This window comes from Mycetomoellerius zeteki, unplaced genomic scaffold (genome assembly GCF_001594055.1).
Source record: "Mycetomoellerius zeteki isolate Tzet28-1 unplaced genomic scaffold, Tzet1.0 scaffold73, whole genome shotgun sequence".
NCBI classification, from domain to species: Eukaryota; Metazoa; Arthropoda; class Insecta; order Hymenoptera; family Formicidae; genus Mycetomoellerius; species Mycetomoellerius zeteki.
In genome coordinates, this window is record NW_017257753.1 from 289777 (window position 1) to 308192 (window position 18416).

Sequence of the window (18416 nt, forward strand, 5' to 3'; positions counted from 1 at the left end):
TAGAAGAAATTAATAAGTGATGGAATTACAGATAAAATTATACATGTATATTCTATCGCAGACTTCATCTCTCTTATAAATTCAAATAAATCAAACAAATTTTGTATCTTTATTGTGTAATAAAACGACTAGATTACAAGTGTAATTTTTTATGAAGAATCATTTTTTCAGATTCTTTTCATCAAGTTTCTTGTATCATATTGATAGTTAGAAAAAACTCAAAATATTTTTGTAATTATTAATATTGGAAAGAGAAGTACATGCAGCAATGATAAAATAGAAATTCGTTATAATTCTAACGTGTTTTTTATCGTGATTAACATTTACGCGATAGATGTTTTTATGTAAGTTTTTTATGATTAAAATAAAGATCCTACATTGAAGTAATTATTTTACACTTTATTTACAAAATAATTACTTTATTTACAACGATAGCGCAGTTGTATAAGATTACGCGTTTATTGTAATTATTAAATTATTTATAATTATCTCTTCGCATGATATACACAAGTATAGAAAAATAATTCAAGTCTCAGCATTTAATCGTGTGTACTTTAGATTCTGATTCTATCATTTTAGTGGCTCTATTCTGACCCACTATTTGGGCTAGAGTTATGGCGTCAAATTTGTTGTAAACGACGGTTACCGACATATTGTACTCCGTGCCGGAACGTGGATTCTGATACAGACTGTCCATTAGATTACACATTTCGCTGTAGAAATGTGGATAAGTGGGCAGCTGGTAGAATATAAGGTGACGGATACCCTTTATCCTCGTTCTGCGCCAGAAATGCCAGCGTTCTGTATAGAGGAGGAAATGTGCGTCGCTGTGAAAGAACATATCCCTCGCTCGGGCGACCTTTCGATCCTGGGTATACTCGCTAATCATCGTGAAACTCATCTTCTCCTTCATCATGCGATTGCGCAGATATACGAAGTCAAAGTAGCACGGCACGTAGATTAATGTGTGATTGTATATAGGATCCGTGTATCGCGGCAATATCTCTTTCAGGAAGAAATCCAGTCTGCTATCAATAGCCTGACAAAGATCGGAAGCGTCGAATCTGTAGAAGACCTGTGGAACTTTGATGGTCACGTCATGAATCGAGCCCGGTTCTAATGCATTCGCCACTTTCACCTGGCCGGCGTAGTTAAAGCATTTCCTGATCAGCATCGTGTTTATATATGGTGTTTCGATACTGGAAAAGATTAATGTCTGTCTGTAATATTTTGTCCAGCCATTCACGCACCAACTTCTAAGGCGGGAGTAATCGATATCGTGAGATTCCTTGGGTTGCAAATGCATGTAATCCAAAACTTGATACAGATGATCCCAGTTTTGCATGAGAACCGTGTCAATCTGGTCCATGATTAGCAACTCTATAGATGACAAAAAATCGTAGTCTCTCACCGTTTCGCCTTCTGCACCTACTACTCTCCTGAGACCCAACGGCGAACCGATTATAATGTCGGAAGAATAGAAATTCGTGTACAACTTGAGAGTTTTCTTGGTAAGCGCCATGCCTATCTTGAATTTGTCGTCGATATTTCCTTGCAAGGTCAGTTTATAATCTACTGGTTTAGGATTTTTCTTGGGCATCGTTAATTCGTTTCCAGTAAAATCCTCCATGAATCGCAGCTTGTTGATGACAGAGCCGCCTTTATCTTCCCCGAACAAAATCGAGATGAACATCTCAACTATCTTCAAGCAAGAATGTTTGAATGGCACTATTATGAGTACTTTGGGCCTAACTAAACCCTGATCCTTGTACTCGTCTGGTACTTCTCCCATGCCATTACGATTGGCTTTTGCTAACTTTGCACTATGATGCAGTATTTTTGTTCGGGTCTTCAGAACATGATTAATTACATGCAGGCAATAAACAAATCGTATTTCATCGGCATTGGAAAATATACTTCCGGGATAATGCAAGTCTTGATAATTATTTACCACGGAAAACAATTCTCTTTGAAGAGAAGTTAAAGGTGCAGAATCTTTTTCTATAGTATCTTTTATGTTATCATAATTAGCTTTAATTAAATTATTTTGAATCTGTGATTTTACATGCAATTTGTTCCAGTCGACGTTCTCAATCAGAGTGGGAACCTTACCATAATTTGTAAATTGTTTCTCTTCATCGTCTAGAAGCTTTTTTACTTTTACTGCTTTATCGTTTGAATCAACAGCTGGTTTTGGAATTTGACATACCAAATTCCCCAATGTAGGCCATGATAACGTTGTAGTCTCTGTAATCTGTGGCGTTGATGAAACTGCTTTACACAGTTCATCATCCATATCATTACGTAAATGCAAAGAGAATGGATCTCTCAAATGGCCAATGTCTTCTTGGGCAGTCTCAGCATCTTCATAGTCATCCTCTTTCATCCTGACTATAATCTTTTCATCCTGACCAGAAGATTCTTCATTTGCTTCAGATTCTTCATTCTTTTCTTCAATGTTTTTCTTTTTCGTTTTCTTCATTTTTTTCGTTTTTTCCTTATCTGTTTCATTTTTATCCTGTGTATCAGAATTTTCATTTTCACTTTCTGAACTTGTCACAATTGGCTTCCTTAATTTCTCCATTAAATTTGTATGTTTATAACCAGATAACCTAGATATATAAAGCATCCAAGGATCAACCTCTTCCTCTTCAGAACTATCTGTTTCCTCCAGTCGCTGACGTATCTTCTCCTCTTCCATTATTCGCCTGCGAGCTTCAATTTCTTCATTCTTTGTGTCACGTTCTTTAATATAAGAGGCTTTCCTAAAGTCGAATTTTTCTTTCTTCGGCTTTGGTCGTTTTTGTGCATTGCGTTCATCAATTTTTCTCTTTTTACCACGAAATGAACGCTTTCCCATCGGAGCCATTGGAATAATGTAATTCTGATTTTATCTATGTGGATTATACACGTATTGCTAGAGAAAAAGAAAATACATATACAATTAATCTAATTGAAAATTTTCTAACATGCTATTACTTCGGCTAGTAACACATGATAAGAAATAGCATAATAATTAATTAAATCTAACGTAACTTTTATTCATATTCAATTTATTCATATTGCTAGAATTTCTACCATGTTAGTACAACTTTTGTTTATTTCATTGTAAAATTTTATTTTCAATAAATATATTATTAAATAATAATTTAGGTAGTAACATGCGATAAGAAATGGCATAATAATCAATTTAATCTAACGTAACTCTTCATTACATATTCAATTATCGGTAAAAAATAATTAAATGGTATATCAATTTAAATAAATCAAATTTTCAGTAAACCTACCCTTCGAGTACCTGCTTAAATAATTAACTGCATACTTCTGTTCCCAATAGTTATAATTACATATTTTTGTATACAATAATCTCATGGGCACATAACCTCAAATCATCTCGTGCGATAGCAGCGATACAAACACAGACGTCACAGACACTAGATTTACGAACTAAAGGTGTCTATAGTACTGCACTAACCATTTATCCCGAGAAGAATGAACCAATCACCCCAAAGCAAAAAGGAAATGCGCGCGAATTGATGCGCGACTACATTCACGTGAAAACGCATTAGTCGCCATTTTGAGAATGTAGGATACGTTCTACTCCCACAGCGTGGAAGTCGCAATGCCTATGAGCATCATTACATCCTTGTTGTTTATCAGATGTTCAACAAGGATAAATGCCAAGTGGAATGTATCCTAGATGCGCCAATTACAAAACTAAAACCGATGCGAGATAAATTCTTATATTACTTTTTGAATAAAAATATAAAGTAATATCTTTACAAAAGATTTAAATAATAACACAGTATTACGTTAATTTCCGATTGTTCTTATATCCCGTCTTATTTAGAAGAGAATTTGTTTGAACATTATATCGTAAGAATTACGTACTATTCATTCATATTTATTAATTCACGTTTTCGAAAAAAAAAAGATATCAACAATCACAAGTAATTTCAATTAATTGGAGCAGCTTTCGTCGCTGAAAAGAATCAAAAAGACTCACCATCGAAGCAGCGTCCTGTTCACCGTTGCGCCAAAAATGTCCGACTTTCTGGAACGGATCTCAAGGCGTTGCACTGTGCACAAAAACTGCAAACTACATCCTCTTTTAACAAATATCCGACGTAATCACGCTTTACACTTGCACGCACTTTACACTTCAATCCGAACGACGATACGCGCGCGACTTTCACGAGATACTCCAACGGGTTCCAATATCCTACCATAGCTCTTATTCACTCCAACGCGCTTGGTAGAATGAGTAGGAGCTATAGTAGGAGCATGTTGGAGCATGTTGGAGCTTGCGACGCGACAAACTTACGGAAATGATCGTTGAGAAGAAACCGGAAAGGATACGATTTGGCGGCAAGATCACGTCTAGCGCGGCTAAGTTCAAATCGGATCGCGCGGAAAGTGCATTAGCGGCGAGATAAAATTACGTTTTCGATATCATATGAAAAAAATGGACGAATTGAACGAAAAAGAAAATAATTTCTGTCAATCTAACTTTTGAAAAAATCAAAAAGATTCATTGAAAATTTTTAGAATCTTTTTTGTACTTGCATGTAAACGTCGAATGCAAAAGACATACTTCCTTTAACAAATCTTAAGTCTCAAAATAATTAAGAAAAATGATAAATAACAAAATAAAAACAAAATAATATAATCAGATAATAAATAATAATAATAAAAAAATAATAAATAAAAATGATAAATTGAGAAAAATAGAGTGCAAAAACTGTAAAGGCGCGATATTTGATTTAAAAAATTAGAACTCAATAATTATAAATATGTCGAATTACTTAAAGAAATTTTTTAATCCATGTTCTGCGTGTAGAATAAAACAATAATCGGTTTAATTAACAACGATTAGAATATATGCACTCGGTTAAACATTCTGTGGTCGGTTGAAATTATATATAACTGCTATAATTGTAAGTATAGGACGCAATCTAGAAAGAGACTACAATCTAGAAAGAGACGGAAGATTAGCTAAATTGGAGTCAATCAACGCATTAGCGAAACTTGCACTTGACTTAATATATCGGCGCGTAACAATTATCTACCTCGTAATTATCTCTGGCGAATTCAATTCTGTGGAGCTCAAGTTTCACGGATGAATTCATCGTCACAAGACGGCGAAGACAGGAGAGAAAGAGAGAGAGAAAGAGAGAGAGAGAGAGAGAGAGAGAGAGTAGGAAAAAAAGAGAACGAAAACTTACTTCCATTCGAAAGCGGAATTTGTTCGAAATTGCGTGGAATCTTTTGATACTATTGTCCATTCCGCCGACGATGTGCGAACGACGACATAGCGTAATAGGAAGGGGTACGAGCGGGGAGAAGCAGGAAAAAGCGGGCGAAATTAATTGACCCTTCGCTCGCACTTGTTTACAAAATATCCGGTCCCTAAACAGGGCTCGCGCGAGCCGCGGTACCGAAGCGAATGATTGCCAACTTCACTGCGCGCGCATCGCAACGATATCGTCAGTGCCGTGAAGGGAGCGCAATATCTCGGCGATACGCGCGATCACGCGTAAATACCCTCTTGAAATGAACTGACCTTCCTTTAACAGAAATTTTTCTTAGAATTTTTCATATAATTTTGCAGAATTTCTGTATAATTTAATTACTATTTAGAGAATTTCTCAGATTTTTTTATCCAACGAATTGCAACATTTTTCAAAAATGTTGAGAAAGTCTCTATTTTTTTTTTCTAAAATGTTATACAATATTCTAAAAATTTAAAAATATGTGGAATAAGATTTCTCATTCTGTAATTTCCGAAAAAACTTATAAAAACTGAAGAAAAGGCATTTTTCAGAAATCTTCATAAATTTAAAATATGAAAAATTCTTAAAAATATAAGATATCCCATATAACACAAAAACTGTGCAACATTGCTGCAATGTTGTTGGAATAATCTATGTATCATATAATAATAATTTTTTTCGTTGAAATTATATCAAAGTTATTCAAATTGGAACGTGACATACATTATATAATAAACGTAATTAATTTTCAACTTTTATTCGATTTAATCTTCCTTCAAACGCCAATCGTATTATTATAAATCTTAACATCCTTGAGAAAATATTTTTGAAGGGAAAGTTTCCGTTCAAGACAAAGAAAAGAGAATAATTACGAGGCTTACGAATGATTCGCCTAAGAAATAAATGAATTCATATTTCTCGCAAGATCGCAAATCTTAAATACGATGAAATAGTACGCGGGGCGCCGGAAAATCTGGAGCAATCCTGACAGCGCGAGTCGCCGCCACCGTTCGGCGAGCGCACTACACAAGCAGCAGTTCGTACGGTTTCAGGGAATTCGGAGTAGTATTTCGAGCGCCCTTTATCCGCGTTCGTGCCGTCCAGCTCTGTCGTGCGAGACGGAAAGGGACGAAGAGATACGGTGAAAAGAAAAAAAAAGAGAGACTAGGAGCTAAGTCCAGCCACTAGCCAGGCGGCCGGCGAGAAACGTTATCGGATTCACAGCAGTCTCTCGCACGGTTTCCCGGCGTGGCTCTGCCAATCGTGGCCGACCGCAGCCGGCCCCGCCGGCGGTGGAGCTCGCTTCGCGCGCGTGAAGTTGCCTACGGACGGGCGCACGGTGACGGGCGAGGGGAGTCACACGCGAGCGACGGCGAGGGAGTCGGGGAGTCGGGCGATCGTACGACGGCGACGCACGCACCACGTACGGACGGTCGGTCGAACGCTGTCGATCGGTGGTCAACACGTCGGTGTGACGAGGACGGGCCAGTAACGAGGGCGGCCTACGAGCGATATTTCCCTGCGTGTCTGATGAGCTCCTCCGCTGCGCCGCTGCTGCTGCTGCTGCTGCTGGTGGTAAGATGGCTGTGCAGCTGGACGGTGGAGGGAAGGAGGACCTGAAAACACAATTCGTCACGCGGGAGGGCACCTACAAGCTGATGACCCTGTCGGAGTACTCGAGACCGAACCGAGTCGGTTACACCAACAGCCAGGGCAGCGCGTCCGTCAGGGTGTCCTTCGTCACGCTGCCGGACCCAGCAGACCCCACGGGTGCGCAGGGCCTCGGTGACCGAATGTGCTTCAATTTCGGCAAGGAGCTCTACGTCTACGTCTACCGTGGTGTCAAGAAGGTGAGCCATGACCCAGCGACGACAGCGACGGTGACGCGCGACGCGTCCGAAGTATACCCGAGCCGTCGTCGTTGCGACCTAACCTCGCAAACGTCGAGAGACCTCCATCTTTGCGAACTGGCTCGGTTTCCCCGTGCCTCGTCTCCTCCGCGACGACGAACGCGACGTCGAGAGCTTCCTCTGGGGTCGACTCGCGTCGAATCGTTGCTGCCTTTCTCCCCTCCTCTTTTTTTTTCCTTTTTCTTACTCGTCAACGAGAGAGCTGACTGCAATCACTCGCGCTGACGTTTCTCGGAAGTATATCGAGTAATCACATACCTAAACAGTATCGCAGATGATACTGTTATCTTAATTCTTACAATTAGTATTCATTGATGGAATCGTTGATTTACGTGTAAGAAATAAAAAGCCGACAGAATTAACTCTCATAGATGTCTTAAATCAGCTCTGAAAAGTTTTCGAGATAAGAAAATGGTCTGTTTTTTACAACTGCACTAGTATATTTTCTTTGGAATTTAAATTGCTTTCTGTGATTGAATAAGTATACACTTTAGGAATTTAAAGTGAGATAGGTATATGTTTGATATTTGATAAAAACAAGAAAGAAAGTTCTACTGCAGGAATAAGAAACCTAATGTGAAATAGGTGTATGTTCGATATTTGACTAAAGTAAGAAAGTTTTTTTGGAGACTAGTGCAGAAATGAAAAACATCCAATATAGTTCAAATAACTTATCGTATGTATAGCCATTTCAAATTTTTGTACATTAAAAAGTAAATTATTTATCAACTGAAAAGATTTGGTTGAAGAAACTCGACATGACGCGGTATTAAAATGTTTCAGGCTGTAGACTTGAACAAACCAGTGGACAAAAAGTTATACAAGGGAACTAATCCGACCTGTCACAATTTTAATCAAACAACAGCAACGGCCGATAGCGCTCCATTGCTGGTGGGATTTTCTACGGGGCAGATACAGCTGATCGATCCGATAAAGAAGGACAGTTCTCAACTCAGCAAATTGTACAATGAAGACGTATGTAAAAGCAAATTTGGCATGAAATTTCTATTGACAAGTTTCTATCAGTTACGTGAACCTCAAGGAAAACTTCTCATCTGCATCTGCATTTGCTAGAGAGAATGATTTCCTGTATTATCTGCTAGCTTACATGGCGATAAATAATCTCTTAGTTCAAACAATATTCTCTATGCAGCTAATATCAACTGTAGTTTCCTGGCAATGTGTGTAATAGCTGTCAACACTTATCCGTTCTTGATGATATGTCTGTGTTATCTTATTGAAACATGATAAACTGGAAAATAAATGCTGGTTCAGGATATCTCGTGCCATCCGCTGCATCCTGCAATGACTGTACTTAATATTTAGCAGCGCATTATCCGGGCTATTCTATACCGGTAGGCCCGCGCACTAATGCAATTATATCTCAATCAAATAATTAAGCTCAACAAGCAACATTACATAACTTTCCGCTGTCTTGTGGCAGAAACAGGCCTTAATAGAACGACGTGCTGCCTATTTTAAATACATTTCGGCCTCAATAAATATCTGATAATTTATTATACGCATACAGTCAGGCTTTGTAAAACATTCTTTACTTCAATAACGTCCAATATTATCTTCAAATCACCAGTATTATTTCCTTTTTATCTTTGTTTATCAATCGTAACATTGAGATTGTAATACAAAAATTTATTTTTTAGTAAACTTTATATCGCTACAAAATAAGAGAAGCGCTTTTAGTTAGATTAATTTTATTAAATATTTCTTTATATAACTTTAGATAATTTTGATGCAAGATAAAATTAATAAATTGTAAAAAGTTTTTCGCGACACTATTAATTTTGCTTCCTTTTTGACATGAGAATATTTTTGTTATCTTTAATAATAATGTTTACATTTCAGAGGCTGATAGACAAGAGCAAGGTGACATGTATAAAGTGGGTTCCCGGTTCAAACAACCTATTTCTGGTCTCTCATAGCTCCGGTCAGCTGTACCTCTATAACGAAGAGCTGCTTTGCGGCACCACTGCGCCACACTATCAGTCATTCAAGTCGGGTGACGGATACGCCATATATACCTGCAAAACCAAATCCACCAGAAACCCGCTGTACCGGTGGGTGATAGGCGCGGAAGGATGTTGTATAAATGAATTCGCCTTCAGCCCGTGTGGCACGAACTTAGCCGTGGTATCACAGGATGGGTTTCTGCGTGTTTTTCAATACAACACCATGGAACTGGTTGGCTCGGCAAGGAGCTATTTTGGTGGCTTTTTGTGCGTGTGCTGGTCGCCAGACGGACGTTACGTGGTGGTAGGCGGTGAGGACGATCTGGTGACTATTTGGAGCTTCCACGAGAAGCGGGTTGTGGCACGGGGGCAAGGTCATCATAGTTGGGTGAGCGTGGTCGCCTTTGATCCGTACACGACGTCCTACGGTGATCACGATCCCGACTTTAGCGGTTCGGATGATGAGACGACGATGTCGCACAACAATCATAATCACTTCCACGAGAAGTCGCACCGTCTATCGACGACCTCGCAGAGCGGTGGTGTTCACTCGAATCGCAATTCCTGTAGCTCTGAATTGAGAATGTCGGGCGGCACGTGCTACAGGTTAGGCAGTGTATCGCAGGACACCCAACTGTGCCTATGGGACATCACGGAGGATGTACTGAGGCAACCGGTGTGTGCTAAGCAAAGACCCTCTGCGGCGTGCAGCACCAGCGGCGGTACTTTGTCGTCCTCGGGCACGTTTAATAGTGGCAATGGAGCGGCGACAACGGTGAATCACCATTCGAATTCGAATGCTAAACATAATAATTCAAATAATGTAAACTTCAAGGAGAACGCGAGTGGTAATAATGAGACTAGTAACAATAGCAGTAGCACGAATGCCGCGGTGGCAACCGTGAATTCGCTGACGCAGAGGCTAGCGGGTCTTGGCTTTGGCGAGCGTAAAGGTGATAATCACAAGAGAAACTTTAGCCTCACTATGCGAGGTAGCGGCACAGGTGCAACGGCGACGACGGCCAACAACAGCACGACGACAGTTGTGCAAAACAATGGTGGCGACAAGGCGAGCACCGGCAATTCGACAAGTACGACGAGTAGTAGTCTGAACAACAGTGTCGGTGGGAGTTTAGTAGGTGGGACGGGAAGTAAAAAGGTTAGTTCCGTGATGGACGATCCCATGAGGTTGATAGGGACCGCCTGGTGTCCCAGGTTCGACGAGTGCCCGGTCCTCGAGCCGCTGGTGTGCAAGAAGCTGGCGCATGAGAGACTAACTGAATTAGTATTTAGGGAAGATTGCTTCGTGACGGCGTGTCAGGATGGATACGTGTATACGTGGGCGAGGCCCGGCCACATGGTAGGTCCTCTCACGATAAGCAGCACCCTGCACAGGCCATCACACCATCATAGCAACAACCCTTACACTAGTAATATCAATTCCATGCGATGTAACGACCTCTGATGTAACCCGTTATTTCCAAATCATTATTTAGCGAGTTCGTCGAGTAGAGTCTGTTGGTCGGAAGATCCGAGAATTCTGTACATATATATGTAGAGTTAGAATCTAGAATGATGTTATCGTGACAAAAGTGGCACAATCTTGTAATGCTTTTGGATAGTCTTCCTTTGCCTTCGTGGTGACGGAAGGGCATCTTTAAGACAAGTGATTGTTCTGGTTTGGAAGTATTAGAACAAGATACACTGACGAATTCGGTATTACCTTGCCGGGTGTTTGATATGACGATCGCTGTTATTTAAGTTTTATATATTACAATCAGTATATTTAATCTTAGAGAGTCCCTATTCACATTTAAATCTACGACCTTAGGGTATATAATTGCGTTTGAATTCTGTTAGTATTGGGAGGTGCCATCACAGAGAAATGCATTGAGAACTTTTTTTAGTATTTTTCTCTAAGTTTATATTGTGTATATAATTACAGAAGTACATAGACGGACGATACTATGAGTGAACAAGTAATTTAAAATATATATCTATTTTTTCGGGAAATCTTGAATCACAGGACATCGTTTTTTTATATTAGATTTTTTTTATCTTTCTACATACTATGAACATTTTTCGAACAATCTTTCCGGGATGTTTCTTGGACTAGATCAGATAAATCGCAACATTTTCGAATACAGATCTATTACCCGAAATGCATGAACATAGACATTTCAAATTAAGTAGTGTAGAGCGCGCACATACATTGTGATATCTGTTTTTTTTTTTTCGGATGCATTAATATAGTTTTGATTAATATTATTTTTTTTTTGCGGGAAACGGTGGAGCTTTAACTTATCTTCTACTTACAATTAGATGTTATCAATTCTATAATACTTGGTTAGTGCATGCGCTGCAAATAAAAAAAAACTACTCACAGTATGTGCTTAAAGTTCATTCATAGTATAGGCTGTCGTTGATATCTGTGCCTAATGATGGTCTGGTCAAGATATATTCTCGCGATGAATATTGCAGAATTACGCGAGCTATAGGATAGAGATCGACTACCGATATATTTATGTTTTTGGTTTGCATCCTCGAGAGCAATGTTGTTTGAACCCTATGAGGTCTCGTGACAGGGCAGGCCCCTTTATTGAAGAAAACCTTCTTTCTATCTTCTGTAAAGTGTTATCTAGCTTTAGCCGATCATTAAATAGAGAAGTCAACGAAAAATAATTATTTAGCCAAACTGTCGTCTCTCAAACTTACGATACGAGATGCGAGAAACACTTAATCCTTTGTTGAAAACGATGAATTTTGCCTTGTTATACAATAAAGCGAAAATTTGAATGAACGATCGCTGCTTGCTTCCTGCTTGTTGAAATTTTGTTCAATCAAGTGCAATGCAGAAGCTCCAGGGAGAACGGCCGGGGGAGTCTTTTATGCGACACGTACATATGCATACGTACATACATATGTATGATGACACATGTAAGACGATGTTTATTTACAGTCTGCCAAGAACATCGCATGTCTTGTTTTTTTTTCTTTTTTACATTATATACTACAGGTCCCGATATTAGGGCTCGAATAGTGTTTCCTGGGCGTTTTGCATAGAGCATTTGTATCACGAGAATATCCCACACTCTCACCTTTTCATTTAACGGCCTTGACCAAAAGTATCAAGGACAGCCTCATTAAATTGTGATCAGTTAAACGCTAGCCAGCGTTCATCACATTTGCGAAGTGAAATTATAAATACCATAACACAATTATCGAGTGTTCACAAGAATGTTTTAATCACTGCTATTAATTTACTGTATTACGCTGAGAACAGCGTGATGTATACCATTTAATGAAAGCTAGTTTTTCACGCTTTTGGCCAACGCTGCGAAAAATACCTAACTAATTACGGAGTAGTTCGCGATGAAATTCATTACAGCGTGCGTTGCTTCTTTTTCTAGCGTGACTTATAATTTTAATAGCGCGATTTATAATTTTAAATAGCGCGTCTTTTATCATTTTTAATCGGATGATGATGCTTGCGCTTATTTCTCAAGGCCGATAAAGCATTAATTCCTTTTTCTCACTTTTGATTGATCGGAAAGATTAATGTTCTGTACCACGCTTTGGCTGATGCAAGAGAATATCGTGGATGAGACTTCCCTGAGTTATCGCATGGTACGTATGACTTATCATTTTCCGTTCTATTTTGCTTTATTTACCGCTTGAACGGACTTGTCATGGAAGTAGAATAGTGTACACGCTCGAAATCATTTACACACGTTCTTGTCGAGGTACTTCTCTCGGCGGCGCTTCTGAATTTTATATCACGATTTGCACCATATCTCTTTGCTCTCACGCACTCTCTTTCTCTTGCCAGATCTGCATTATTCCCGAAAAGTTTTCGCAAGACAGGAAAGAGAGAATTATACATGTTCAGACCATTTAAATTTTTCATGAGTCACATGTTTAACATTATTGAATGAAAACATGAATTCTTGATTTTAATGGAGAGATAAGCTATTTGTCTTAATAAAAAGAAATATACGTTCCTAAATAATTAGAAATTGGATCATTAATATAAATTTCTAAATTATTAAAAATTGGATTATTGAAATTCTTTGTATAGTTCTTCGTTTATTCAACTATCACGAATAATAATCCATCAAAAAAAAAAGAAAGAAACCTCTGGCTTGGGATGATAAAAGATGCGCGAGATGCTTCTTGGGAATAACGCGTGTTTTTATTAGATGACTTAGATGATCAGAAGCGCGTTATTCGTATCGCCGTGTATCAACGATGTGGTTCGCGTTGTCTCTAATTTCAGCCAGGGATCAGCCAGGTCGGCGGTGCCGCTCTCCACGTGGTCAGTCCGGTAGAAGGCGGTGGTACCATAGTATAGCCAGAGCCGGATACCGACACCGATCTACCACGAGGTCACCAGGGACCGCAGGGATCGTCGCGGGCATCCGAGGCACAGCTCCAGCAGGCGCACGCACGCCGACGTCATCTATACTACGTGTGGCCGAGCGAGAGTTACTCCGGTACGGTTTGAACGAGCGGTTCGAATTCGTCGAAGAAGCGGACGAATTGAAATGGAAATCCATGGAGGATTTGTCTCAGCGAGATTGGACGTTTAATCTCGGATATCGGACTTTAAAATTTGCATGGCTCGTTCTCTGGATCTTTCGGTATCGACGTCTTGATATCGTCATACTTATTTCTACTATTTAAATTTATTATTTATATATCTTTAAAAAGAGGATAAAAGGAGAAAACAAATTGATTAATTTAATCATTTAGATATTGCAACAAAAGTCTTGAAAAGCTGATAAAATATTAAATGTGATAGAAACCAGTTATTTTGATTGTTTTGATAGTTCTAGTGTTAATCCTCGACAGCGATAGATCATTTAGACCCGAAGCGAAAATTTTAGGTGGCTGTAAAGTCTGTATATTGATATTATGAGGTTCTAAAAAAGAAACCTTAAACTTTTATCTATCGTCTTATGGCAGAGGTTCACATGCATTCTGTATTTTAAACAGGGCGCTTTAGAACTAAGATGTAGTTTTCATGCTGTAGTTGAGGATTAACAACATCTTAGAGTCATTCAAGAGAAACTTGATTGGCAGACTTTAATTTCGAGCAAGAGAATCTTATTCCTTTTTATTTATTTAAAATCGTTTTATCAAAAGGATATAATGAGAGGAAAGAAAAACAGGCAGGAGTTTAAGGATACCGAAGTTAATGTTCGATTTCGAAGATTAGATGGTCAAGCTCACTAGGTGGATCCCTTATGAACTTCTTTGGATTCGCCTACGTTTTGCAGCTCGCGTGCGGCTTAACGCTTAAAGACACATACACACACATACGCTTTCGTTTCGGTAATCGACAGCGTCGCGACGACGACGTTACGCGACCCCGCGGCCTCTCTTTCTCGGGGAGACCAGCGAATCGGAAGCAGTTTGTGTATACATGTACATACGTACACGTGTGTATGCCCGATGATCGTGACAGATGCATTGTACCATTCCAAATATAAAATTTCGCGGTAATATATGCGTCTCAGCTTGTGGGACACGCGGTGGGTTCTGACGGTACAGAGCGCCTTTTCGTGTATTTATTATTTGAAGCGTTGAAATTTATATAGACCTAAGCCACGAAGAGAGTTCTAGGACAAGATAGTCTACATATATTCTAATAGGCCATATATAAGTAACTCGCTCTAACTTTTGCTCATTGCGATGCCATAGATCGAATTGCTCGAATACGTTTACGAGATTACACATCCATTAGAAACAACGTCCTAACATTTTACACGTTCCTTCGTTCCGTCTGCGCTTGGACAGTCGCAGAAGTAGCTAGAGAACATTCCCCGATAGAAGTTATTTTGTTAATTTTTCGTTAAAAATTGTGACTTGGGTCTCTATCACTCTCAGTGCTTCATTTCGGTCGATTACTTCGAAGGAGATATTCCGCAAGGCGATACTAGCTTTTAATTTACATATAAATACGTAGGATTTACATTACATTGAACACGAAATACGACACTTTAATTTACGTTATTGTAGACCAGCTGTCCATTTTTAACAGCTTATTTCATTGATTAGCTTTAAACGAGCATTCCACAGGGATTAAGTATCTATTGTTATCATATTCTCGGGCTTTTATACGCGACGACGAAGCTCTTTAATTTAAATCTCTGCGCAGTAATTCATCGCAGCACCGTTTAATTAAATTTTATTCACCTCTGATAAAAGATTCGATGCAAAAAGGGGCTGTAGGTGAACCATCGGAAACTTATGTTTCGTTGAGAAGGACTCTATGTAAAAAAAAAAATTGATAATGCTCTCTAAAAAAAAGTGTAAATTCCATACACGCGTCTATAAAGTACAAAAGGATATTGACAGAGAATATTTTTTCTATACTCTCCTTTTTCAGATAAATGAGATTATCATTTAGCTTTTCCAAAAAGGTTTCCGTCTGTAGTACCTGCAGCTTTTTTACGTCAAGCCTGAATTTTTTAATGTTCCGACAATTCTACGACACCATGTTCCGTGATATACCACGTACGCATCAGAAAATCTATTCAGGACACTGATATATTGCACCGATAAGAGGATCGATTCGATAAGACTTTCCGTTTCGGTATTTTCGCTCTCGTATGGTGGGTTTACCTTGCCCCGAAGCACGACGACATCGTATTATATTCTAACAAGTGCGAGCTCGTTAAAGGTATGCTGTGATATGTGTGCTACTACATGACGACACTTGACAAATGATCCAAGCGATGAAGATTACTTCCAAAGATCACTCCGCCGTGCACCGAATCGGACCTGCGAACGACACCGCTGATTAGTTTCTTATACTTATTATAGGCAACAAACGAAGCCGGCCTGCGACACACCAGACCTACTATCTAACTACTTTCATCTAACGATTCTGCGAGGAAAGAGACGGATGAACTTGAACGAATTGACGGAGATTCGCGTCTGATCGGATCTAATCTCTCAGAGATCTTTAATCTTCTATTATCTCTTTCTAATTGTAACGATGTAATTAAACTACGAACGCAGGAACAAAAAGTTATGTACGTAATATTAATGCCGAGTTATGTATAACAAATCTATTTTTTCCTGTCTCTTGTCTCGTCCGGCAAAAAATTGAAGTAGGAAAGAATGATTTTGCTGAAATATCTAAAAATTTAGCTAGATACAGACCTGAAAATAATTTTGTTTGGATTATTAAAATAATTATGTAGAACGCACTTAAATATTGATGACATATTTTTAGCAATCGATTCCTATACATCCAGCAAGAAACTTGCAACGTTTATAATGTTATTGCAATATTGTTGAAATCTGTGATGATCTGAACAGGTTTATAAATGTCCTACTCTCTAAACTCTTTGGAGTAGAATCTCACTTTAAAGATTGAAAATTGAGCCAACCTTGAAAAAGAGTGGCTCAATTTTTAATCTTTAAGAGTGAGAGATTCACTCTAAAAGTTTTAGAAAATACATATTTAATAAAATTATTTTTAAATCTATATATCTAATTAAATTTTTAAATATTTAAGCAAAACTTCTTTTCGTACAGAAGAAGATTCAATAGTCATATTTCCGACATGAAAAATTCATCACTTCGTAAAGAACCTACTGATTCCTTCAAGTTTATCCTTCCTCGCTGAGAAGACCGCGATCTACAAAGTTCCTATTTCATAAGCTAAACGGCGAGATTCCGCGATCGACGATGAATTTTCCGATGGGGAATGAGTCTTCGGTCTCTGCATAGGACGGACAAGTTCGCCTTCCAACGAGGCTGAATAGGTTTTCGAATTCTGCATGGTGGACGCGTGCGTGAAAAGACGGATTTTGACAATGTGTGTTCAAAGCGACTGCAGGGCTCGCGATTTCGTATCTTCCGGGCACGGGTATGGTCGAGTTCTTATATTTGGGAGTCTGCGGCGTTCCTAATAGACAAAATATGTCTGTATTTAATTGATTTCAGACGCGATTGGTGGAATTGTTTCGACGACGTCGGGTTTCTCCTGGACCCGCGATCGACGTTCTCGCCATCCTTTAAAAGGAAAACTTTCTCCTCGTCCAAGACTTATCGAGACGAAAATAATACGAATAATCGCGATATTGTAAATCACGTTAACGAGTCACGCCATTCTGTAATAAATCACAGGTGACACTCACGAACAATTTAATAACTACTTCGTCACCCAAAGTGCCGCTGACAGGAGATACGTGGTTTATTACTTAAAGCAGTAAGCCGTATCTAAAACAATTATAATATATTATATAATTTCGAAGAACTCTGTAATACACATATATTATTTTTTCACATAAAATGATATACTACTTTCTCACAGAAATCCAACTTAATACCAATTTTTTAATACTGAAGGTAATAATTATTTATTTTCAATATTAAAAGCACCGATAACAATAATACTTTTAATATTCAAAATAAGTAGTTAATCTACCTTTTAATATTAAATTTCTATAAAGATATTAAAATATTGTAATATTCCATGACAAAAAAATTTTTATTCGCGTATTGAAACTGTTATTTTTATTAAAAGAAATGATGCTTTCAGAGCAAAAAGATAATTCGGACAAAGCGTTGAAAATATTGGTATTTTACGAATCTTTTGTCAGAGGTATTTTTGGGTGGTGAAAGAATGCCTGTGTTTAATTTACTTTGGGCTCGGATCAACCAGCGTCATTTCGCGGCTTGGAAATAGGAGGACAGATGTTCCATATTTTACCACACGACACTTCCTTCCGCTTTCACGCCTGCGGGATGATTTTCTCGGTTGTTCCCGCATCTCTCGAGATTATCGAATTATGTACAAACGTAACGACATTTACATTGCACAGCCGGTCGACGCAATTGCGCGTTTATTGTCTGCAATTTCCACGGGGAAGGACACGACGAAGGGATGTAAAAAGAAAATCGCGATCGCGCGATTGCGTGAGAGAGCGTGCTTAATTCGGATATACACATGATAGCAGCGACTGGTCCAGCTGATTGTAACATCCTCAACGCACCAACGAGTAACCGAGTTTAGCATCTCTCCGGTAATTTTTTATGAGACCTTTCCACGCAAAGAGCTTTATGGCATCGCGTCAGATCTGTACTGTAACTTCTCGGCGCATTTCTCTTTGTTTGTTTATAAGCGTGTACATTCTTTGTAATTGTAAATGAAAAAAAGACATTTCATTGTTAAACGCTTGAATAACTTTTTACCCTGCTTTCGGTTGTTTTCCCTCTTCCTCTCTGAGAGAATACTTTTCTCTCTTCCG

General features: G+C 38.8%; 2 protein-coding genes across 8 annotated transcripts; one reads left to right on the plus strand and one right to left on the minus strand.

The window, feature by feature from the left end:
* Positions 1-473: 473 nt before the first annotated feature.
* Positions 474-4056, minus strand: LOC108729342 (digestive organ expansion factor homolog). Of its 3 annotated transcripts, none has more exons than XM_018458401.1 (2): positions 4007-4056; positions 474-2917 (listed from the first exon to the last, which is right to left on the minus strand). In XM_018458401.1, exon 2 carries the CDS (start codon positions 2867-2869, stop codon positions 533-535), a length of 2337 nt encoding a protein of 778 aa, XP_018313903.1. In that variant the 5' UTR covers positions 2870-2917; positions 4007-4056; the 3' UTR covers positions 474-532. The 3 variants fall into 3 exon arrangements, with proteins under 3 accessions (XP_018313903.1, XP_018313902.1, XP_018313904.1); XM_018458400.1 differs by lacking the exon at positions 4007-4056 and adding an exon at positions 3288-3413; XM_018458402.1 differs by lacking the exon at positions 4007-4056 and adding an exon at positions 3299-3313.
* A 2218-nt stretch (positions 4057-6274) lies between these two features.
* On the plus strand, positions 6275-16719 carry LOC108729431 (WD repeat-containing protein 20). 5 transcript variants are annotated; one of them, XR_001936927.1, is made up of 5 exons: positions 6275-7123; positions 7967-8158; positions 9047-10510; positions 13427-13643; positions 16699-16719. XR_001936927.1 is itself a non-coding variant. In XM_018458553.1 (5 exons), the coding sequence occupies exons 1-4, from the start codon at positions 6854-6856 to the stop codon at positions 12753-12755; spliced, it is 1977 nt and encodes a 658-aa protein (XP_018314055.1). In that variant the 5' UTR covers positions 6275-6853; the 3' UTR covers positions 12756-12777; positions 13427-13496. The 5 variants fall into 5 exon arrangements, 4 of the variants coding, with proteins under 4 accessions (XP_018314055.1, XP_018314056.1, XP_018314053.1 ...); XM_018458553.1 differs by lacking the exon at positions 16699-16719 and adding an exon at positions 12705-12777 and having other exon boundaries at positions 13427-13496; XM_018458554.1 differs by lacking the exons at positions 13427-13643; positions 16699-16719 and adding exons at positions 12705-12777; positions 12980-13010.
* The last annotated feature ends 1697 nt before the right edge of the window (positions 16720-18416 follow it).

Excerpts from the sequence above, each read along its gene's own strand:
- LOC108729342 (XM_018458401.1), bottom strand. The coding sequence starts at position 2,869 with ATGGCTCCGATGGGAAAGCGTTCATTTCGTGGTAAAAAGAGAAAAATT.
- LOC108729431 (XM_018458550.1), top strand. The coding sequence starts at position 6,854 with ATGGCTGTGCAGCTGGACGGTGGAGGGAAGGAGGACCTGAAAACACAA. Across the intron at positions 7,124-7,966 it reads TCTACCGTGGTGTCAAGAAG|GCTGTAGACTTGAACAAACC; the intron begins GTGAGCCATGAC and ends AAAATGTTTCAG. Across the intron at positions 8,159-9,046 it reads GCAAATTGTACAATGAAGAC|AGGCTGATAGACAAGAGCAA; the intron begins GTATGTAAAAGC and ends TTTACATTTCAG.